Raw genomic sequence first — 24,339 nt, forward strand, 5'->3', positions numbered from 1 at the left:
AAATTTTTTATTTTGTTAAAAATTAGTTTTTTTATCAAAAATTCATCTCTTCATAGAAAATTAATCTTCTTGATTAAAAATCTACCTTTTTGGATAAAAATTTTAATATTTTCATAAAAAAATAATTTTTTTGACTGAAAATTTAACTGGGGATACCGTTTTCTGTTGAAAATTCATCTTTTTCGGTTAAAAATTCAACTATTTTGGTAAAAAATTGCACTATTTTGTTGAAAACTCTTCTTTATGCATTGAAAATCAATTTCTTTTGTGGTAGAAATTTCATCTTTTTTTTTTTATCAAAATGTAATCACTAAGATGAAAGTTGAACTACTTTGTTAAAAATGTATCTTTTTTGTTGAAAATAAATATTTTAATTTAATTGCTAAAAGATTCATCATTTTTAGTTAGGAAATTCAATTTTTTGGTTAAAAATTGAACTATTTTGTTGAAAATTTATGTATTTTGTTGAAAAAACTATTTTTTATTGTCGAAATATTTACCTTTTGGTTAAAACTTCCACTGTTAGACGAAATTTCATATTTTGTATAAAAAATTAATCTTTTTGGTTGAAAATCTAGTATTTTGGATGAAATTTGTAATATTCTGTTGAAAAATCGTTTGTTTTTTTTTATCAAAAAATAATTTTGATGATTACAAATTTAACTGAAAATTCTATTCTCTATTGTAAACTTATCGTTTTTGGTTTAAAATTCAACTATTTTGGTGATCAATTTCACTATTTGTTTGCAAATTCATATTTTCGATTTAAAAATTATTATTTTTTGGTTTGAAAATAAATTTCCTTTTTTAGAAATTTTAACTTTTTTGGTTCAAAATGCAATCACTTTGTTAAAATTGGAACTGCTTTATTAAAAAATTATTTTTTGTTGTAGAAAATTGATCCTTTTGGTTAAAAATTAAACTGTTTGCTTGAAATTTCATATTTTTTATCAAAGATTAATCTTTTTTGTTGAAAATTAATCTTCTAGGTTGAAAATTTAGCTTTTAGACGGAAATTTTTTATATTTTTTAGAAAATTCGTTTTTCTTATTGAAGAACAATTTTTTTAATTGAAAATTTAACTGTAAATTTCATTTTATGTTGTAAATTCATTTTTTTGCTTTGGAAATTGAACGATTTTGGTAGAAAATTAATCTTGTTGTTTGAAAATATAGTTTTTGGGATGAAACTTTTAATATTTTGTTGAAAATTATTTTTTTTATAAAAAAAAATACTTTTTCTGTCCAAAAATTTAACGGCAAATTCCGTTTTTGTTTTAATTCATCTTTTTTGGTTAAAAATTCAACTATTTTTGTAAAAAATTGCACTATTTTTTGAAAATTCTTCTTTCTGATTTGCAAATCAATTTCTTTTGTGGTAGAAATTTGATTTTTTTTGGTCCCAAATGCAAAAGTGGAACTAATTTGTAAAAAATTCATCTTTTTCGTTGAAAATTCATTTTTTTGTTTCAACATTAAACTATGTTTTGTCGTAGAAAATTAATCTTTTTTTGGTTAAAAATTCAACTGCTTGCTCTAAATTTCATATTTTTTATTGAAAATTAATCTTTTTTGTTGATAATTTAACTTTTTAGAAGAAAATTTTAATATTTTGCTGAAAATTCGTTTTTTTATTAAATAATCATTTTTTAAATTAAAAATTTAACTTCAAATTCCGTTTTTCTGCTGTAAATTCATCTTTTTTGGTTGAAAATTCAACTATTTTATTTAAAAATTTCACTATTTGGCAGCAAATTCATATTTTTGATTTGAAAATTATTCTTTTTTGTTTGAAAATCAATCTATTTTGGTAAAAATTTTGTTTTTTAAAATCCAAATACAACCACTTAGTTGAAAGTGGAACTAATTTGTTAAAAAATAATTTTTTGTTGTAGAAAATTTATTCTTTTGGTTAGAAATTAAACTGTTTGCTTGAACTTATATATTTTTTATTAATGATTAATTTTTTTGTTTGAAAATTAATCTTCTTGGTTGAAAATTTAGCTTTTAGACGGAAATTTTATATATTTTTCGAAACTTCGTTTTTGTTATTAAAGAACCATTTTTTAAATTGAAAATTTAAGTACAAATTTCATTTTCTGCTGTAAATTCATCTTTTATGGTTGAAAGTTCAACTGTTTTGATGAAAAATTTCACTATTTTGTTAAAAATTCATCTCTTGTGGTAGAAAATTGATCTTTTTCCTCGAAATTTAGTTAAAAAATTATGTAATTTGCTGAAAATTCGTCTTTTTTGGTAGATAATAAATCTCCCTGATTGAAAATTAAATTGTTTTGTAATAAATTCATTTTGTTTCTTAAATTGAACTGCCTTCTTGTTTTAAATTAAAATTTATAAATAAAATTTATTTAAAAATTCATTCTTTTGTGTGTAAAACTTAATTCTCTAACTGAAAATTTAACTACTTTGTTAATTTTTTAACTGATTGGTTGAAAATTAACTATTTAATACAAAATTAATTTTCTCAAATCAAAATGCAACATTTAAAAAAATATGTTTCTTAATTTTTTTCTAAAATTGACCTTTTTATTTAAAAAAAATGTTTAGATGTAAAAAAAAAATATAAACTAAAAATTATTTAATTTTTCTAAATATTTACTTGGAAATTTATGTAATTTGTTGAAAATTCGTTTTTTTCGTAGAAAAATGGCAAAAAAGTTGAAATCAAACTTATTTTAAATGGTATTATCAAAAAATAAATTCACAGTTATTTTCCGATTTTTCCTGGTCTCAAAAAATTGCCTGAAATACCTGATCGAGTTCCTCAGAAATTTTCTTCTGCTCCTCGAATTTCCGTTTTTCAGCCTCCAAAAGAAGCATCGCTTCCTGAAGTTTTTCCCTCTTCGTTTGGATTTCTTCTTCTTGATTCTTTTGGAGACTCTCCAAATTTTTTTCCGTATTTTTTAGTTCAATTTCCTTTTCATGAAGGACAATTTGAAGATTGGCGAAATTCTTTTGGATTTCTGGAAGTTCGAGTTCTTTGAAACTCATCATTTGAATTTTATTGGCTTCGCAGAGTTCCTTGAATTTCAATTCTTCAGTGTCAAACTGAAATTGAAATAAATTTTTAGTTTATTGAAAAATTTCGAAAATCGAAATTTCCAATTTTAATCGAAAAACAAGCAAAATGTAAAAAAGGCAAACTTTTTCGTTGGAATAATTGTAACAAAAATATCCCCTTAATATTTTTTTAGCTAATTTTTTAGCTAAAACTGTGAAAACAAATTTCTACTTTTTGAAATGAAAAAATATATTTTTCGAATTTGTTTTCTAAACATAGATTTTCAATCGAAAAATGGAATAGTTCAATTTTCGATGAAAAAATTTATTTCCAACTAAAAAACAGATCTTTCAGAAAAATAGTTAAATTGTCAAACAAAAAGATGATTTTTTAAACAAAATAATTAATTTTCATCAAATAATTAAACTAACAACCAAAAAAATGAATTCTCAACTAAAATAATGAATGTTCAACCAACTAAAATACATTTTTAATCCAGTAGTTTCTTATTCAATGAAAAAAAAAAATAATTTTTAACTAAGTAGTTCCACTATTAGCTAAGTGGTTGCATTTTGAACAAAAAAAGAAATGAATTTTCAATTAAAATGATGAATCTTTTAGCAACTAAAATAAATTGTTAATCTAATAGTTTCATTTTCAACGAAAAAGATTATTTTTTAACAAAAGAGATTGATTTTCAAACTAGAAACTAGAATGAAATTTGCAGTTAAATTTTCAATTTAAAAAACTGTTCTTTAATACGCAAAACGAATTTTCGGAAAATATAAAAACTTTTCGCCTAAAAGTTAAATTTTCAACCAAGAAGATTAATTTTCGAATCGATAATATGGATTTTCAACCAAATAGGGAAGTTGATCACCAAAATAGTTGAATTCTCAACAAAATTTTAAAATTTTCTTCTAAAAAGTTAAATTTTTAACCAAGAAAATTAATTTTCTACAAAAAAAAGATTAATTTTAATAAAAAATAAAATATTTTGAGCAAACAGTTGAATTTTTAACCAAAAAGATAAATTTTCTACGACGAAAGATGATTTTCTTAATAAAATACAACAAATAAAAAAAAAGAAGTTACAACAAAAAACGGAATTCGCAGTTGAATTTTCAATAAAAAAATATTTTTTTTTATAAAAAAAAAACGTATTTTCAACAAAATATTAAAATTTTCCTGCAAAAAGTTAAATTTTGAACCCAGAAGATTAATTTTCGAATCGATAATATGGATTTTCAACCAAATAGTGAAATTAATCACCAAAATAGTTGAATTTTCAACCAAAAACGACGAATTTACAACATAAAATGGAATTTGCAGTTAAATTTTCAATTGAAAAAAGTATTTTTTAATAAAAAAAACCGAATTTTCAACAAAACATTAAAATTTTCTTCTAAAAAGTTAAATTTTTAACCAAGAAAATTAATTTTCTACAAAAAAGATTAATTTTAATAAAAAATAAAATATTTTGAGCTAACTGTTGAATTTTTAACCAAAAAGATCAATTTTCTACTACGAAAGATGATTTTTTAACATAATATATCAATTTTCTACAAAAAAACATGAATTTACAACAAAAAATGGAATTTGCAGTTAAATTTTCAATAAAAAAATTATTTTTTGATAAAAAAACGAATTTTCAAAAAAACATTAAAATTTTCCCTAAAAAAATTCAATTTTGAACAAAAAAGATTAATTTTTAATAAAAGATATGAATTTTCGAGCTAATAATAATAACAATAATAATAATCATCATTTTGTTAAAAATTAGTTTTTTTTTATCAAAAAAATAATTTTTCTGACCGAAAATTGAACTGCAAATTTCGTTTATAGTTGAAAATTCATCTTTTTTGGTTATTAAAATGGATATTAAAATTTTCCCTTAAAAAGTTATTTTATTGTTATTTTTTATTATTTTTATTTTTGTATTATTTTTATTATTTATAATTTTATTATTATTTATTTTATGATTTATTATAGTTTTTTAACAAAATACATGATTTTTAAACAAAGCAGTTAACTTATTAATCAAAGAAATGAATTCTCAACTAAAATAATGAATCTTCAACCAACTAAAATAAATGTTTAATAGTTTTATTTTCAACAAAAAAGATGAATTTTTGACAAATGCAATTGATTTTCAAACCAGAAAAAAGAATTTTCAAACCCAAAATATGAATTCTTAAACAAACAGTGAAATTTTCAACCAAAAAAGATCAATTTTTAACAAAAAAAATGGAATTTGCAGTTAAACTTTCAGTTAAAAAAATAATTTTTTTAATGAAAAAAAAACGAATTTTCAACAAAATACTAAGATTTTCATCAAAAAATTAAATTTCAAATAAAAATATCAATTTTCTATGAGAAATGATAATTTTCGAACAAAATACATGCAGTCTCAACCAAATATTAACCGTAAAAGGTTAATTTTTAACAAAAGAGATTGATTTTCAAACCAGAAAGAAGAATTTTCAACCAAAAAATATGAATTTTCAACAGAAAATGAAATTTGCAGTGAAATTTTCAATTAAAAAATTATTTTTCAATAAAAAACTAATTTTTTCAAAATACATACAATTTTTACCAAATAGTTTAATTTTCACAAAATAGTTGAATTTTCTACCAACAAAGACGAATTTTTAACGTATTACATAATTTTTCAACTAATTTTTTAAACGGTAAATGTGATTTTTATCGAAATAAAATTGTAAAAGTGTAAAAACCACATTTTAATTTTTTTAAATCAAAAAATAAATTTTTTCAGTAACAAAAAACAAGTTTAATCGAACTCTTTATTTGTTTTCGCATTTTTTCATATCTCTCTTCGTTTTTGATAAAAACTGAAAATTTCAGTTTAAAAATTTCTTTTTTTAGAAACAGCCTGGTGAAATATTTTTATTTTTGTTGAAAGATTTTTTATCGTAAGGCAAAGTCCTGATGATGAATGGATTAAATGATTTGAAATGTTTTTCAAAAATTCCTTGGCATTTCGAAGCGCTTAAAAAAAATTCAAATGAATTTTTCATATTTTCGAAATGTTTTTAATTCAATTAATTTGTCATATTTCTGAATCGTTTTGAATTCATTTGATTGTTTTTTTTTTTTTTTAATTCCGTTTGATTTTTTCATTAATTTCATCGAATTCTTCTCGTTTCCCTTAAATTCCTCTGAATTCAGTCAAATTTTATTGAAATCAAAGGATTTTTTTAATTAAAAATTTTTTTTTACAATTCATTTGAATTTTTTTGTAGTCATTAATTAATTTTTTGACTAGAGAATTTTGAATTTTTAAGAATTACATCGAATTCTTCGCTTTTTCCATAAATTATACTCTAAATCATTTTTTATTTGAACAATTTTTTTCTTGTAAACAAATACACCACTTTTCTCATTTTTTTTAAGAAAAATTTTTTTTAAAGTTTACAATAGTTAAAAAAATTTCGAAAAAAAATATAAACTAAAAATTATTGAAATAAAATTTTGACAAAAATCACATTTATCGTTCAAAATATTTAGTTGAAAAATTATGTAATTCGTTAAAAATTCGTCTTTGTTGGTAGAAAATTCAACTATTTTTGTGAAAATTAAAATATTTGGTCAAAATTAATATTTTTCGGTTGAAAATTCTTCTTTCTGGTTTGAAAATCAATCTCTTTAAGTATTTTGTTCGAAAATTATCATTTCTTATAGAAAATTGATATTTTTGGATTGAAATTTAATTTTTTGGATGAAAATCTTAGTATTTTGTTAAAAATTCGTTTTTTTAAATTAAAAAATCATATTTTTAACTGAAAGTTTAACTGCAAATTCTATTTTTTGTCGAAAATTGATCTTTTTTGGTTGAAATTTTCACTGTTTGGTTAAAAATTCATATTTTGGGTTTGAAAATTCTTGTTTCTGTGTTTAAAAATCCATTTACTTTGTCAAAAATTCATCTTTTTTGTTGAAAATAAAACTATTAGATTAAGCATTTATTTTAGTTGGTCGAAGATTTATTATTTTAGTTGAGAATTCATTTTTTTTATTAATAATTTAACTGCTTTGTTGAAAAATCATGTAGTTTGTTCAAAAGTCATCTTTTGTTAAGAAATTTTATCCTTTTGGTGAAAAATTCAAGTATTAGCTAGAAAATTCATATTTTTTTATTAAAAATTAATATTTTTTGTAAAAAATTAATCTTCTTAGTTCAAAATTTAACTTTTGGGAGGAAAATTTTAATATTTTGTTGAAAATTCGTTTTTTTATCAAAAAATAATTTTTTAACTGAAAATTTAACTGCAAATTCTATTTTTTTTTTGTAAATTCATGTTTTTTTTAAATTCAACTATTTTTGTGAAAAATTTCACTATTTGCTTAATTCTTTTAAGTTCTCTTGAATTTTTTCAATTCATTTGAAAACTTCTAAATTGACTGAATTTTACTAAATTCGATGGATTTTTTAAAATGTTTTTATTAAATTGATCTTAAAATCTTTGAACCTCACCTTGAATTTTTAAGCATTTCATCAAATTCTTTTGAATTCCCTTTAATTTTTCTAAGCTTATTTCAAAGTTACTGAATTCCATCAAATTTTTTCATATTTTGAAATTGTTTAAATTCATTTTGATTTTTTAAGAATTACATCGAATTCTTCGCATTTCCTACAAATTATACTCTAAATAATTTTTTATTTGAACTATTTTTTTTTGTTATAAAAGAATACACCATTTTCTAATTAAAAAAAAATTATTTGAAATTTAATATCAATCGAAATATCTTCTCAAACTTACTAACCTAGACGCAATTTTTAGTAATTAAGATTTAGCTTTGTTAGGAAAAATTGCATTTAAGAAGCAGAAAATTTGCATCCTTTTTTTCGTGGAAAAAGTATGTTTTATATAAAATTATCAATTTGTTTGATAGTTTTATATAGTTTAATAAATTTACTAAACTGCAGGTAATTTTTTAAACTCGACATTTAGCTTTATTATAAATAATAAAAATATTTTACGATATTCTGATAATCTGCAATGTTAAAATTTAGTTTTGTTTAAAAAAAAAATTAATTTAACAAATGGTACATTTTTATCCTATTTCGCAGAAAAATTTGTTTTCCGTCCCATATTTATCAGAATATTTTACAAGACTTACTAGATTTCAGATTATTATATACACTTAACATTTGGCTTTTTTTATGAATAATTTAAGTTAACAAATAGAAAATTTGCATTATTTTTTTGCGGAAAAAATTTTTTTTCCATCTTTTATGTATCAGAATATTTTACAAAACTTTCTTCATTGCAGATTATTGTTTACACTTAAGATTTAGAAATGTTATAAATAATTTAGGTTAAAAAATTTTTAAAAATCATTCTTTTATCGCGGAAAAAATTCTTGCATATATAATATTTATATGCGTGGCTTCTCAAACATATCAAACTCCTGAAAGTTTTTTAACCCTAAATTTAAGATTTTTTATAAATAATTTAAGTTAACAAATAGAAAATTTTCAATCTTTTTTTGGGAAAAATTTGTTTTCCGTTTTCTATATACTAGAATGTTTTAATAAACTTTCTTAACTACAGATTATTGTTTACACTTAACATTTTGTTTTTTTCTAAATAATTTACGTTAACAAATTAACAAATTCCAGTAACTCTAAAAAGCTATTTCAATAGAAATAAAATGGAAAATAATTTTTTTCTGCGAAAATTAATTTAAATTTTCTATTTGTTAAATGGTTTATTTGTTCATAACAATAAAATTGTAAAATGAACGAATTATTTGTTTTTTTTGGCATGCTCATTTTGTAATTTAATTTTCTTTCTAATATATAAATAAACTTTAAGAACTAAAAAAAAAAAATTTCTTAAATACACGTTTTTTATATGTTTAAAAAAAATAGACTAAAAATAAAAAATTTAAATAAACATCGATAAAAATGTCTTACCTTTTCTTCCATGTTTTTAAGCTTCAATTTCGTATTTTGCGATTCTTGTTTCTGTTCTTCTTGTCGCCTTCTGCAAAAGAAAAAGCCTTAAAATCTAAAATTTAAAAATAAATTGCGTATAAAATTTTTATAAAACTTACAAACGATCGCGAGATTCAATACTTAATTGTTGCTCCATATTTTGTATCAAATCCTGCTCTTCTTTTAAATCATCTAATTTTTTCTTTCTAGAAGCAATTTCCATTTTACGTTTCTCGATTCTCAACCTTTTTTCATTCATTTCCTATAAAAATGAAACAAGCAGGTACTAAAAATCATATTTTGTAGACAAGATTTAATTTTGAAATATTAAAAAACTCAATTTTCAAACTAAAATATCAAATTAATATCATATAAAATTTTTTTTATTTTGTAGTCTCGAATATCTAAAATAATAGAAAAGAAAAGCTGAACAATATTTTTCATAACTGATAAAAATTGATATTTAAAATAATGAATTTTCAACTAATGAAATTAATTTTAAACTTAACAGTTAAAACTTTACACTTGAAAGAACCATTTTTAACAAAAAATGAAATACTTAAATTTTCGTTTGAAAAAATTAATTTTCAATTTAAAAAATAAATTTATCTACAAAACAAGTGAATTTTAAATAGAAAAATTATTATTAATATATTATATTATATAAAGTAGTTCAGTTCGTAAAAAAAGTGGAAAAGTCAAATTTGCATTTAAAAAAATTAATTTTCAATTAAAAAAAAAATTATACAAAGGAGTTGAATTTTCTAAAATACTTTTTAATGAAAGACAAAAATTCAAATTTTCTACAAAAAAAACACTGAATTTTGATACCCATGAAAGGGAATTTTTAACAAAAAAGTTCATTTTTAACCAAAAAATATAATTTTGATTTATTAAAATTATGAATCTTAAACCAAAAAATAAATTGCTGAAGAAGGAATTCAACTTTTAAATTGTTGAATTTTAAACAAAATAAATGAATCCTCAACGAGAACAGATTAATTTCCAATAAAAAATTTGGAATTTAAAAAAAAGATATTAACTTTCAACCGAAAAGATTAATTTTCTACTTGAAATGACGAATTTTCAACAAAATAAATCAATTCATGTTCAGATAGTATAAATGTTTAACCAAAAAGTTGTATTTTTAACCAAAAAGATTAATTTCCTACCAAAAAAGGAAGAATTTTAAATAAATAATATAATTTTGAACCAAATAGTTAAATTTTTTAACGACAAAAAAAAATTAATCGAAAATGGAATAGACAAATGTTTGAAAAAAAAATTAATTTTCGTATCGAAAATTCGTGTTTTTTTTGTTGAACATTTATTTTTCTACCTGAAAAATGAAGTATTCTATTTTTGATTTGCAATTGATCTTTTTTACTTAAAAATGTATGTATTTTATTGAAAATTTGTCTTTTTTGGGAGTTAGTTCATATTTTGGGTTGTACATTCAACTATTTCGCTAAAAAAAATTTTTTCGAATGAAGACTTATGATTTTAGTTAAAAATTAACTTCTTTAAATGAACAGTGAACAAATTTTTTTAATTGATCTTTTCTGATATAAATTTAATCCTGTTGATTGGAAATTGATCTGTTTTTTTTTAAATTTATTTTATTAGTCTGAAAATTATTTTTTTTTTTTTTTACTACAAATTTAACTATTCTATTTTAGGTTGAAAATTTACCTATCCGTTTCAGGTGAAAATAAAAACTATTTCTTTTCAAATTCGTATTTTTTGGTAGAAAATTAATTTCTTTGGTATAAATTTAAGTATTATTCAAAAGTCCCATTTTTTGTGTCAAAAATGTTTTCTTCTTATTGAAAATTTAACTAATCTATTTTTGGTTAAAAATTCATCTTTTTTAATTAAAAAAATCTTTTTTGTAGAAAACTAATCTTCTATTTTTTTTTAGATTTAATTATGATGTTGAAAATTTATCTTTTTAAGGTCAAATTGACCTATTTTATTGAAAATTCAGTTTTTTGTTGAATATTTATTTCACATTTAAAAAAATTAACTATTCTATTTTTTTATCAAAATTCCATATTTTTTTAGTTGATTTTTTTTCTATTTTAGTAGAAAAATAATGTTCTGGATTAAAATTTTTCTTATTTGGTTCAAAATTCACTTCTTTAAATGAAAAATTAATTATTTTTCCATTTTCTATAACCAAAAATAAAATACGAATTATTTACAAAACAACTGAAGTTTCAAACCAGTAAATGTGAATTTTGAACAAAAAAGTTCTGTTTTAATCAAACAGATAAATTTCAAAACAAATGTTAATTTTTTTAGCTAAAAATTAGTCTATTTTTGTAGAAAATTAATATTTTGGATTTAAAATTCATCTATTTAATTCAAAATTCATTTCTTTAATTGAAAATTTAATTATTCCATTTTTTGAAGAAAACCGATCTTTTTTTATCGAAATTTAATCTTGTTGGCTTAAAATTCATCTGTTTGGTTAACAATTTTACTATTTTGTTAAAAATTTATTTAATTTGGTTAAAAATTGATTTTCTTACTAAAAATTGAACTATTTTATTCCAAATTGGTCTTTTTGGTAGAAAAGTAATCTTATTAGTGGTTTTTTTTTTTGGGGAAAAAATGTATTTTTCTTATTGGAAATATAACTGTTCTATTTTTTATGGAAACAAAAAAATAGTTTTAGAAGAAAATTTGTCTTTTTTTATTTTAAAATTCTCTTTTTTAGACAGAAAATTAAACTTTTGAATTGAAAATTCATCTATTTGGTTAAAAAATGCATTGATCGAAACTTATTCTATTTTATTGAAAACTCAACTGTTTATTTGAAAATTTAACTACGAGCTTGAAAATTCATTTAAAAAATCAAATATGTGGTTGAAAATTCATGTTATTTAAAAAAATTAAAATAGTTAGTGGAAAATTTATCTGTTTGGTTGAAAATTTAACTTTTTGGTAAAAAAAATTCATTTATTTTGTTCAAAATTTAACCATTTTATTGAAAATGTATTTTTCTTGAGAATTTATTTTTCTTACTGAAAATTCTTTCATTTTCTGAAAATTTAACTATGTTATTTTTGGTAAAAAATTAATTCCTCACCTTTTTTTATGTTATCGTTTTGACCAGATAAGTGGTATTTAATAATTTGGTGTTATTTGTTTTTTGTCCACTGGCTTAAAATAATTTTTTTTTAATTTTGGTATTTACTTCTAAATTGTGAAAAAATTGGTCTCAATTTTTTCACCACCATTTATCCTTTTTACTTGAAAACTCATCTTTTGTGCCAGAATATTCATTTTTTTGGTTAAAAATTAATTTCTTTATTTTGCAATAGATGAAATTTTCAAGTAAAAAAGGTAAATTTTCAAATACAAAAAATAAACTTATAACCAAAAATAGAAATAAATTTTTTTTTTTACTTGAAATAGAATGCTTAAATTTTCAGAAAAAATATCAATGTTAAACTAAATAAAATAAATTTTCAACAATACAATTACATTTTTAACCAAACAGATAAATTTTCAACTCAAAAGTTTTTTTTTTAACAAAAAAGATCAATTTTCAACCAAAAATAAAATAATTAAATTTCAAGTAAGAAACACAAATTTTTCACAAAAAACACGACTTTTTAATTAAATAAATTTTTAAATAAAATGAAATTTTAAATAAATAAATTTCACACAATACAATAAATCAATTTTTAGTTAAAGAAATAATTGTTAATTAAAATGATGAATCTTCAACCAAAACAATAAAATTTTTAATGAATGGATTTATTATTAATTCAAAAGATAAGTTTTCTACCAAAATATAAAAAAATTCATGTAAAAAAGAAAACTTTTCAACTACAAAAGATAAAATTTCAACCAAAAATAAAATTGTCACATTTTTAGTGAAAAAAAAATTAAATTTTCAACAAAAAACACAACTTTTTAATAAAATACCTTAATTTTAACCTAATACATAATTTTTTAGCTGAAAAGATTAATTTTTAATTAAAAGAGATTACTTTTCTACCAAAAAATAAGAATGTTCAAAAACTAGTTAAATTCTCACCTATTATATTTAATTATATTTCACTAAAAAAGATCAATTTTCACCAAAAAATTGAATAGTAAAATTTCCAGTTAAAAAAAAATTTTCTAGAGAAAAATACGAATTTAAAATAAATTATTAAAATTTTCAAGCAAATAAATCCATTTTTAACCAAAAAGATGAAGTTTCACGTACATAAGATTACTTTTCTACCAAAAAATACGAATCTTCAAACAAAATATATGAATTTTCAACTTAAAATACAATAGTTAAATTTTCAAAACAAAAGAATTAATTTTCAAACCAAACAAAATCATAATTTTCCAGCAAACAGATGAATTTTCCATCAAAAAGATTAATTTTTATTAAAAAAGAAATAATTCTGAACTAAAATAATAAATCTAAAACTAAAAAAATTAATTTGGAACTGAATAAATGATTGTTTAATCCAAAAGATTAATTTTCTACCAGAAACCAAAAATAGAATAGTTACATTTTTAGTAAAAAAAAAAAAAATTCAACAAAATACGCACAAATTTTTAATAAAATACCTTAATTTTAACCAAATAAATGATTTTTAGCCAAAAATATTAATTTGGAACGAAAAGAGAAAAATAAATTTTCAACAGAAAAAGACTGATTTTCAATAAAATATATAAATTTTCAATAACTACTACCAAAAAATACGAATCTTCAAACAAAATATATGAATTTTTAAATTAAAATACAATAGTTAAATTTTCAATAAAAGAATGAATTTTAATTAATGAAATAATTCTTAACTAAAATAAAGTATTTTCAACTAAAAAAACTAATTTTTAACTGAATGAATTAATTTTCGATTCAAAAGGTTAATTTTCAACCAAAAAAGACAAAATTTCAGTCAAAAAAGAAAATTTTTAACTACAAAAGATAAAATTTAAACCAAAAATAGAATTAGTAAATTTTCAATAAAAAAAAATTTCACCAAAGACACAAATTCTCAACAAAAAATACTTTAATTTTAACCGAATAAAGAATTTTTTTAAAATAAAAAGAATAATTTTGAACTACATGAGATTACTTTTCTAACCAAAAATAAGAATTTTTTTAAAAAATACTTAAATTTTCACCTAATACAGATTAATTTTCAACTTAAAATAGAATATTTGAATTTTCAACCAAACAGATGATATTTCAACCAAAAATATTAAATTTCGATAAAGAAAAGATCAATTTGCCGCAAAAAAATACAATAGTTAAATTTTCAGTTAAAGAGAAGGTTAGAAATTTATTTTATTACTTGAAAATTTAACTATTCTATTTTTGGTAGATAATTGATTATTTTTAGTAGAAAATTAATGTATTTTGTTGAAAATTGGTCTTTTTTGGCAGAAAATTAATCTTTTTGATAAATAATTAACTTTTTCGGTTAAAAATTAATTTCTGTGGTTGAAAATGCAACAAATTTGTTGAAAATTCGTTTTTTTTTATTGATCAAAGTTTATTTTTCTGATTGAAAATTTAACCATTCATTTTTTAGTCGAAAATTAATCTTTTGCGATGAAAATTTAACTTTTTGGATGAAACTACTAATTTTTTGTGAAAAATGAACACAAGATAAAATTTTTATATTTAATTTTTAAAATTTCTAATTGAATATGAACTTACAGCCTCGTGTTTTTCTATTTTGACCTTTCTACCATCCTCCAAAGCTTGAATCTTATTTCTCAATTCTTCGACTCTTTTTTCAGCCTCAAATTTCCTTAAATTCGAAAAAAAAAACAATTTTATAAATTTCCAATTTAAATAAAAATGATCATTATTGTCGAAATAAGAGAGAAAATTACTCTTGTTCCTTTTGTTGAAATTTGGCACTCAATTCATCGAATTTTGCTTTCTTTTCTTTTCGATTTTGAATTCGCTTTTTCCACAAAACGATATCAGCCTTGACCTCCTCTTTCTGCTTTCTAATTTTCTCCAGGAGATCAACTAAAAAAGAAAAATATCAAAAAACGAAATGTTAGAGAAAAAATGTTCCTTATTTAATCAATTTTATTGAGAACTTTGTTTCTTTTCAATACCTTTTTCGGCCTTCTCGGCATTTTTTTTAGAATTTCGTTTCTCTTTAAGCTTGATTTCTTTTAAAAGGTGATCAATTTCCTCATCTTGTTTTTTAATCTTCAAAAGTTCCATCTCGTGAACAATTTGTCGATCTTTGATCGCTTTATAATCATGTTGGAAATTTTCTACGTAATTACTTATTTTTTCAAACCTAGGAACGATATTTTTAGAAATTAGAAGGGAAATATTAAATTATTAATTAACTGGCTACAAAATCCCAATTTCGAAATTCCCTGATTTTCCTGACATTTTCAAGATGAATTTTTCCATTTTCCCTCTCCATTATAATTTACTTCTAAGCATAAAAAAAAAAAATTTCAACGAAATAGGTGGATTTTGCAACTCAAAAACATGAGCTTTAACCAAAAATAAAAAAGTTAAATTTTCATATATAAAAAAATTAATTTTTAATAAAAAAAAAACGAATTTTCTACCAGATTTTTTAAATTTTAGACAAAAGGACGAATTATCTACAAGACAACTGACATTTAAAAAAAAAAGTTGTTTTTCAACCAAACAATTAAATTTTTTAACTAATAATTAAATTTTGAGTTTAAAAATTAATTTTAAACAAACCAAAAACAATTTTTTAACAAGGTAGTTTAATTTTGCATGAAAAAGATTAATTTCGACCTAAAATTATGAATACTCAACAAAAACAGAATAATTCTCAACCAAACAGTTGGATTTTTAACCAAACAAGATAAATTTTCAACCAAGAAGATTCATTTCTACCGAAAAGAACGAATTTGCTAGAAAATACATAAATTTATAATCAATTAGTTGATTTTTCACCAAAAAATGAATTTTCTACCAGAAAATATAAATTTTCAAAGAATTATATATATTTTTTAAACAAATGGTTGAATTTTCAAACTAAAAAAATCAAATTTGAACCAAAAATGGAAAAAACAAATTTTCAATACTAAAGGAATTATTTTCGTGTCGAAAATTCGTGTTTTCTTTTCTTGAAAACTTATTTTTCTAATTAAAAATTAAACAATTCCATTTTTTGTTGAAAATTTATCTTTTTTAGTAAAAAACCTGTCTTTTTTTTCGTAGAAAATTAATCTTTTGGATTGAAAATTCATCTGTTTGGATAAAACTTAATTTCTTTTTGCTAGAAAATTTATCATTTAAGTTAAAAATTCACATCTTCAAATGAAAATTTAATTATTTCAATTTTGGGGGAAAATTGATATTTTTTTAAATCTAAAAATGTAATGCTGTTGATTAAAAATTTAACTATTCTATTTCAAGTCGAAAATGTATCTTGTGTAGTTTAAAATTCAACTCTTTTTTTTTGAAAATCCTGTTTTTTTGTTATAAAAGTAATCTATTTTCGTTCAAAATTATTTTTTTTTTACTAAAAATGTAACTTTTGGATTAAAAATTCATCTATTCAGTTAAAAATTTTTTTTAATTGAAGATGCATCATTTTAGTTAAAAATTATTTCTTTAAATAAGAATTTAACGATTGATTTTCTTGTGGAAAATTGATCTTTTTTGATAAAAATTAATCTTTTTGGTTCTATTGTATTTTAAGTTCGAAATTTATCTGTTTTGAGTGAAAATTCATCTATTTTTTTGAAGATTCGTATTTTTTGGTAGAAAATTAAATGTCATGTACTTGAAACTTCATGTTTTTGGTTTCAAATTTATTTATTTGCTTGAAAATTCACCTATTTTATTGAAAATTCGTGTTTTTCTGTTGAAAATTTATTTTTCTAACTGAAAATTTTACTATTCAATTTTTTGGGGAAAATTGATCTTTTTTATCGAAATATAATATTTTTGGTTGAAATATTATCTGTTTGGTTAAAAATTTAACTATTTTCTTGAAAATAATGTTTTCACTGCAAATTTAAATATTCTATTTTAAGTTGAAAATTTATCTGTTTTAGACAAAAATTTAATTATTTTTTGAAATTTTGTATTTTTTGATAGAAAAGTAATTCCTTTTTCGTTCCAAATTATTCTTAATGGCTAAAAATTATTTATTTCGTTAAAATTAAGGTATTTTATTAAAAACTTGTGTTTTTTGATGAAAATTAATTTTTTTTCTACTAAAAATGTAACTATTCTATTTTTGGTTAAAATTTGATCTCTTGTTGTTGAAAATTTATCTTTTTTATTTAAATTTTCTCTTTTTTGGTAGAAAATTAATCTTTTGGATTAAAAATTCATTTATTCTGTTAAAAATTTATTGTTTTGGTTAAAAATTCATCATTTTAGTCAAAAATAATTTCTTTAACTAAAAATTTAACCATTCTATTTATTGTAGAAAATTGATCTTTTTAAATAAAAATGAATCTTTTTGGTAGAAAAGTAATCTTTTGTACTGGAAACTTCATTTTTTTGGCTAAAAATTTATTTATTTCCTTGAAAATTTAAATATTTTTCTAACTGAAAATTTTACTATTCAATTTTTTGGAAAAAATTTATCTTTTTTATCGAAGTATAATATTTTTGGTTTAAATATCATCGGTTTGGTTAAAAAGTTAAATATTTTTTTTAATTAATGTTTTTACTGATAATTTTATTACAATTCTATTTTAAGTCGAAAATTGATCTATTTTAGGTGAAAATTTAACTAGTTTTTGAACATTCTTATTTTTTGGTAAAAAAGTAATCTCTTTTAGTTAAAAATTAATCTATTTAGCTAAAAAATCATTTGTTTGATTAAAATTAAAGTATTTTTTGTTTTATGTGTTTTGTGATTTTTTTTACTGAAAATCTAACTATTCTATTTTTGGTTAAAATTTTATCTTTCGTAGTTAAAAATGTTCTTTTTCGATTGAAATTTTGTCAATCAATCCATTGAGTTAAAAATGTTGTTTTTTTTAGTTGAAAATACATTATTTTAGTTAAAAATTATTTCTTTAGCTAAAAATTTAACTATTCCATTTATTGTGGAAATTTTTTAAAATGAAAAATGAATGCATTAAAAATCGAGTTTTTCTGTTGAAAATTTATTTTTCAAACTGAAAATTTAACTATTCTATTTTTGTTTAAATTTTATCTCTTGTAGTTAAAAATTTATCTTTTTTACTTCAAATTTTGTCTTTCTTTGGTCTTCTATTTATTGCGGAAAATTTAACTTTTTTATTTAAAATTTTGTCTTTTTTTGGTAAAAAATTAATCTTTTGGATTCAAAATTCATCTATTCAGTTAAAAATGTAATTTTTTAGTTGAAGACTCATCATTTTAGTTTACAATTATTTCTTTAACTAAAAATTCTATTTTTGGTTAAAAATTTATTTTTTTCAGTAAAAAATATGTCTTTTTTCTCGTAGAAAATTAATCCTTTGGATTGAAAATTTATCTGTTTGGGTAAAACTTAATATTCTTTCGCTATAAAATCTATTATTAAAACCAAAAATTCACTTTTTCAAATAAAAATTTAATTATTCCATTTTTTTGGGAAATTGATCTTTTTTTTATCAAAAAATGTTATGTTGTTGATTAACAATTTAACTATTCTATTTTAAGTTGAAAATTTATCTGTTTCAGACGAAAATTTAACTATTTTTTTTTTTTAATTTATATTTTTGGTTAGAAAAGTAATCTCTTTTCGTTCCAAATTAATCTTTTTGGCTAAAAATCATTTATTTTGTTAAAATGAAGGTATTTTATTAAAAATGGGTGTTTATTGTTTAAATTTTTTTTTAACTAAAAATGTAACTTCTATTTTTGGTTAAAATTTTATCTCTTGTAGTTGAAAACTGATCTTTTTTTACTTAAATGTTGTCTTTTTGGTAGAAAATTAATCTTTTCGATTTAACTATTCCATTTATTGTAGAAAATTGATCTTTTTTATAAAAATTAATCTTTTGGTAAAAAATTAATCTTTTTGGTAGAGAATTGAATTTTTTCGTTCAAAAAAGATTTTTTTTATTCTTCGAAAATTAATTCTTTTATTGGAAAATTAACTATTGTATTTTAAGTTGAAAATGTATCAGTTTTGAATGAAAATTCATCTATTTTTTTGAAGATTTGTTTTTTTTTGATGGAAAAATTAATCTCATGTACTTGAAACTTAATCTTTTTGGTTAAAAATTTATTTATTTGCTTGGAAATTTAACTTAACTATTCTATTTTTCGTTTAAAGTTAATCATTTATCTTTTTTACTTGGAATTTTATCTTATTTGGTAGAAAATTAATTTTTTGGGTTGAAAATTCTTCTATTCTGTTAGCAATTTATTTATTTTTTGTTTGGTTGAAGCATTAGTCAATAATTTCAGTATTTTCAGGAAAAAAATTAATTTTCAAACAAATAAAATACATTTTCAAGGAAATAGTTAAACTCTGGTTAAATTCTCAACCAACAAATTAAATTTCTATCAGAAAAGATCAGTTTTTCACTAAAACAATGAACCTTTAATAAAACAAGAAATATTTTTAAATAATTAGTTTAATTTCCAACACAAAAGATTAATTTTCTACCAAAAAGGACTAATTTTCAAACAAAATAGATCAATTTATAATCAGCTAGTTGAATTTTTCATCAAGAAGATTAATTTTTTTACCAGAAAATATAAATTTTGAAATAATTATATATATATATATATTTTTAATCAAATTGTTGAATTTTCAAACTCAAAAATTAAACTTTCACCAAATACTTGTATTTTTAACCGAAAAGATGAACTTTTCACACAAAAAAAAGACAAAGTTTCAATAAATGACATTAATTTTCAACCAAATGGCTGAATTTGTAAACCAAAAATGAAATAATATAATCTTTAATAAAAATACGAATTATTTTTGTATCGAAAATTCGTGTTTTATTTTCTTTAAAACTTATTTTTCTAACTAAAAATTAAAACATTCCATTTTTTGTTGAAAATTGATCTTTTTCTGTAAAAAATATGTCTTTTTCTGGTATAAAATTAATGTTTTGGATTGAAAATTCATCTGTTTGGGTAAAACATAATTTCCTTTTGCCAAAATATTTATCATTTATGATAAAAATTCACTTCTTAAAACAAAAATTTAATTAATGCATTAATATTTTGGATTAAAACATCATTTATTTATTCAAATTAAAGAATTTTATTGAAAATGTGTATTTTTTGTTAACAATTTATTTTTCTAAATAAAAATTTAATTATTCTATTTTTCGGTGAAATTTTATCGTTTGTAGTTGAAAATTTATCTTTTTCTCTCGGAATTTTATCTTTTTCGGTAAAAAAAATTAATCTTTTGAATTGAAAATTATTCCATTCAATTAACAATTTATTTTTGTGGTTGGTGATTCATCATTTTAGTTCAAAATAATTTCTTTAACTAAAAATTTAACTATTCCAAGTATATTAGATTTTTTTTCATAAAATATTAATCATTTTGGATAAAAAATTTCTCACTAAGAATTTAAATATTCTATTTCAAGTTGAAAATCTATGTTTTAGTTGAAAATTCAAATATTTTTTTAAATCGTATTTTTTGGTAAAAATGTATTATTATTGAATCTTGATCTTTTTTGTTAAAAATAATTTAATTTGTTGCAAATTGAACAATTTTATTTAAATTTCATGTATTTTGTTGAAAATTCAGTTTTTGCAGTAAAATATTAAGCTTCTTAATGACTAATTTATAGTTTTGGTTAAATAATCATTTCTTTGATTAAACAGTCGTGTTTTTTCTTACAAATTTATTTTTCTTACTGAAAATTTAACTAATTTATTTTTGGTTAAAAAATAATCTTTTTTAGTAAAAAAATAATCTTTTAAGTTGAAAATTTATCTGTTTGATTAAAAATTTAATTTTAGCGTTAAAAGTTTTTTTTTATCTGGTTGAAAATTTATTTTTTTACTAAAAAATTTAACTATTCTATTTCAAGTTTAGAATTCAACTTTTTTTTTTAATTCATATTTTTTTGTAGAACAGTAATCTCATGTTAAAACTTCATCTTTTTGGTAAAAAAAACTCATATATTTGGTTGAAATTGAGGTATATTTAATTGAAAAATTGAGTTTTTAGTTTAAAATTTGTCCTTTTTAGTGAAAAATTAATCTTTAGGAGTAAAAATTCATCTATTTATTTGAAAATTAATTTTCTTTGAGTTGAAAATTTTTCATTTAAGTTAAAAATTGACTTCTTTAATTGACTATTTAACTTTTCCAATTTTTGTGGAAAATTGATCTTTTTGGGATCGAAATTTAATCTTTTTGGATGAAAATTTACCTGTTTGGTGTAAAATTGAAATATTTCGTTGAAAAATGTTTTTTTTTATCAAAAATTAATTCTTTTCTTGAAAATTGAATTATTGTATTTTAGGTTGAAAATTCATCTACTTTAAATCAAAAATTCATCTATTTTTTTGAAGATTTTTAGTTTTTTGGTAGAAAATGAACCTTATGTACTTGAGACTTTATTTTGTTGATTAAAAATTTATTTATTTGTTTGAAAATTTAACTATTTTATTGAAAATTCATGCATTTTGTTAAAAATTCATCTTTTACAGTAAAATATTAACCTTTTAAAAGACTAATTCATCTTTTTTCTTAAATAATAATTTTTTTCATTAAAAAGTCGTTTTTTTTAGAGAATTTATTTTTCTTGCTGAAAATTAATATTCTTTAGATAAGAATGTGCCCTTTTCAGTAAAAAATTAATATTTCGTGGTAAATATAGATTTATTTATTTAAAAATTAATTTTCTTTGGCTTGAAAATTTTTAATTTTAGTTAAAAACTTACTTGTTTAATTGAAAATGGAACTTTTCCATTTTTTGTAACAAACTGATCTTTTTGAGATCGAAATTTAATCTTGCTTGAAAAAAATCTATCTGTTTCGTTGAAATTTAATTATATTGTTAAAACTTTATTTTATTTGGCTGAAAATTCATCTTTTTACTGAAAATTTAAATATTCTATTTTAAGTTTAAGGTTTTTTTTAATTTATTTTTTACTAATAATTTATCTCTTCCATTGTGGGTCAAGGTTTGTATTTTTTAGACGGCAATTTATCCTTTTGATTAAAAATAAGTTCTTCATTTGAAAATTCCTATTTTTGGTTGAATTTCCTGATTTTTCCTGACTTTTCCTAGACGAATTTTCTTTTTCCCTATCCAATCAAAATTATTTTTAAGACTAAAAACAACCTAACACGTAGGAAATCAGTAATGCTAAAGGAAAAAATTAATATTTCTAACAAAACAGTTGAGTTTTCAGCTCAAAAATATCAATTTTGAACCAAAATAGAGAAATTAAATTTTCCGTTAAATCAATCAATTTTCAATCATGAATATATATTTTTTTCAATCAAGAATAGTTGAATTTAACAAAAAAATCCAAATTTTCAACATTTTTCAGTCGATAAAGGAAAAGAATATCATTCAAAGTATTGAATTTTAAAGACAAATAAATTTTAATAAAAAAAAATTTCGAGAAAAAATGAATAGGAACATTTTAATAAACATTTTCAATTAAAAAATAAAATTTCATTAAAAAAACGCACTATCGAGAAAAGAGATACATTATCAACCAAAGAAATGGATTTCAAACCAAATTAATAAATCTTTAACCAAAGAAATGAATTTTTGAACCAAATAGTCGAATTTTCAACATAAAAGATTAATTTTCTACCAACACCGAGAATTGTTTAACAAAATAGATGATTTTCAACTAAAAAAACATTTTCTTAACTAAAAAGACACAACTTTTCAGTAAAATTTTAAAATTTTGAACAACAAAAACATAATTTTTAACCACCAGAGATAAATTTTTAATAAAACACACTTTTAATCAAAAGAACATATTAAATACATTTTCAAGGAAATAGTTAAATTCCGAATTAATTCTCAACCAACAAAATTAAATTTCTATCAGAAAAAATCAATTTTTCACTAAAATAATGAACCTTTAACAAAACAAAAAATACTAGAAAATAAATATCTAAATTTTCAACCCAAATGATTAATTTTCTACCAAAAAATAAAAATTTTCAAATAAAAAACACAACTTTTCTACAAAAATTGTCAAATTTTGAAAAAAAAATTTAGCCACTATTAAATCTCTATGAGAAAAGATCAATTTTTCACTAAAATAATTAACCTTTGACAAAACAAAAAATATTTTTAAATAGATAGTTTAATTTTCAACCCAAAAGATTAATTTTCTACCAATAAATACAAATTTTCAACAAAATACATGAATTTTTAACTAAAAAGCACATTTTTTCAACAAAATTGTTAAATTTCCAAAGCAAAAAAATTAACTTTCTACCATAAAAAATACAAATTTTCAAGAAAATACATGAATTTTCAACTAAAAAACCCAACTTTTCAACCAAATTGTTGAATTTTGAAAAAAAATGTTAGCCACAAGACGTGAATTTTCAATGATACATATTTTAATAAAAAATAGAAAAGTTCAATTTTCAGTTAGAAAAATAATTTTTCAACCAAAAAAAGTGAATTTTCGACTTAAGAAATAAATTTTTAACCAAAAAAATAACAATTAAATGTTTTATTAAAAAATTAATTCTCCGACAAATAAAATACATTTTCAACGAAGAAAATTAAATTTCTATCAGTAAAGAGCAATTTTTCACTAAAATAATAAACCTTTGATAAAACAAAAAATATTTTATAATAATTAGTTTAATTTCCAACCCAAAAGAATGATTGTTTACAAAAAAATACAGATTTTGAAACAAATACATGAATTTTCTTCTAAAAAAAACAACTTTCCAACAAAATTGTTAAATTTTAAACAAAAAAAAAGAATTTTTGAACCAGAAGAGGTGAATTTTCAACGAAATAGTTAAATTTTTAGCCTACAAAATTTAATTATTATGAGAAAAGATAAATTTTTCATTAAAATAATGAACCATAAACGAAACAAAAAATAGTTCAAGTTTCAACCCAAAAGATTATTTTTTCCCAAAAAATACAAATTTACAAGAAAATACATGAATTTTCAATTAAAAAATACAACTTTTCAAGAAAATTGTTAAAATTTGAAAAAAATGTTTAGCCACAAGAGATGAATTTTCAACAATACACATTTTAATAAAAAATAGAAAAGTTCCATTTTCAGTTAGAAAAATAATTTTTAAACAAATAAAATACATTTTTAACGAAATAGTTACATTTTCAGTCAAAAAATTTAATTTATATCAGAAAAGTTCGATTTTTTACTTAAATAATGAACCTTTAACAAAACAAAAAATATTTTTGAAGAAATAGTTGCATTTTCAACCCAAAAGATTAATTTTA

At 19.9% G+C, this 24,339-nt stretch overlaps 1 protein-coding gene across 2 annotated transcripts in view; it reads right to left on the reverse strand.

The window, feature by feature from the left end:
• LOC117180859 (golgin subfamily A member 6-like protein 22) overlaps positions 1–24,339 on the reverse strand; it is a 129,917-nt gene that overhangs the window by 89,070 nt on the left and 16,508 nt on the right. For both annotated transcript variants that reach the window (XM_033373446.1, XM_033373523.1), the window contains exons 4-9: positions 15,077–15,267; positions 14,843–14,984; positions 14,664–14,757; positions 9,103–9,245; positions 8,963–9,032; positions 2,772–3,068 (exon numbers count right to left, since the gene is read on the reverse strand). In XM_033373446.1, the coding sequence (XP_033229337.1) occupies positions 2,772–3,068; positions 8,963–9,032; positions 9,103–9,245; positions 14,664–14,757; positions 14,843–14,984; positions 15,077–15,267 (937 nt within the window). The remainder of the gene's footprint in view (positions 1–2,771; positions 3,069–8,962; positions 9,033–9,102; positions 9,246–14,663; positions 14,758–14,842; positions 14,985–15,076; positions 15,268–24,339) is intronic.

The sequence above is a fragment of the Belonocnema kinseyi genome, chromosome 1 (assembly GCF_010883055.1).
Source record: "Belonocnema kinseyi isolate 2016_QV_RU_SX_M_011 chromosome 1, B_treatae_v1, whole genome shotgun sequence".
Classification (NCBI taxonomy): domain Eukaryota; kingdom Metazoa; phylum Arthropoda; class Insecta; order Hymenoptera; family Cynipidae; genus Belonocnema; species Belonocnema kinseyi.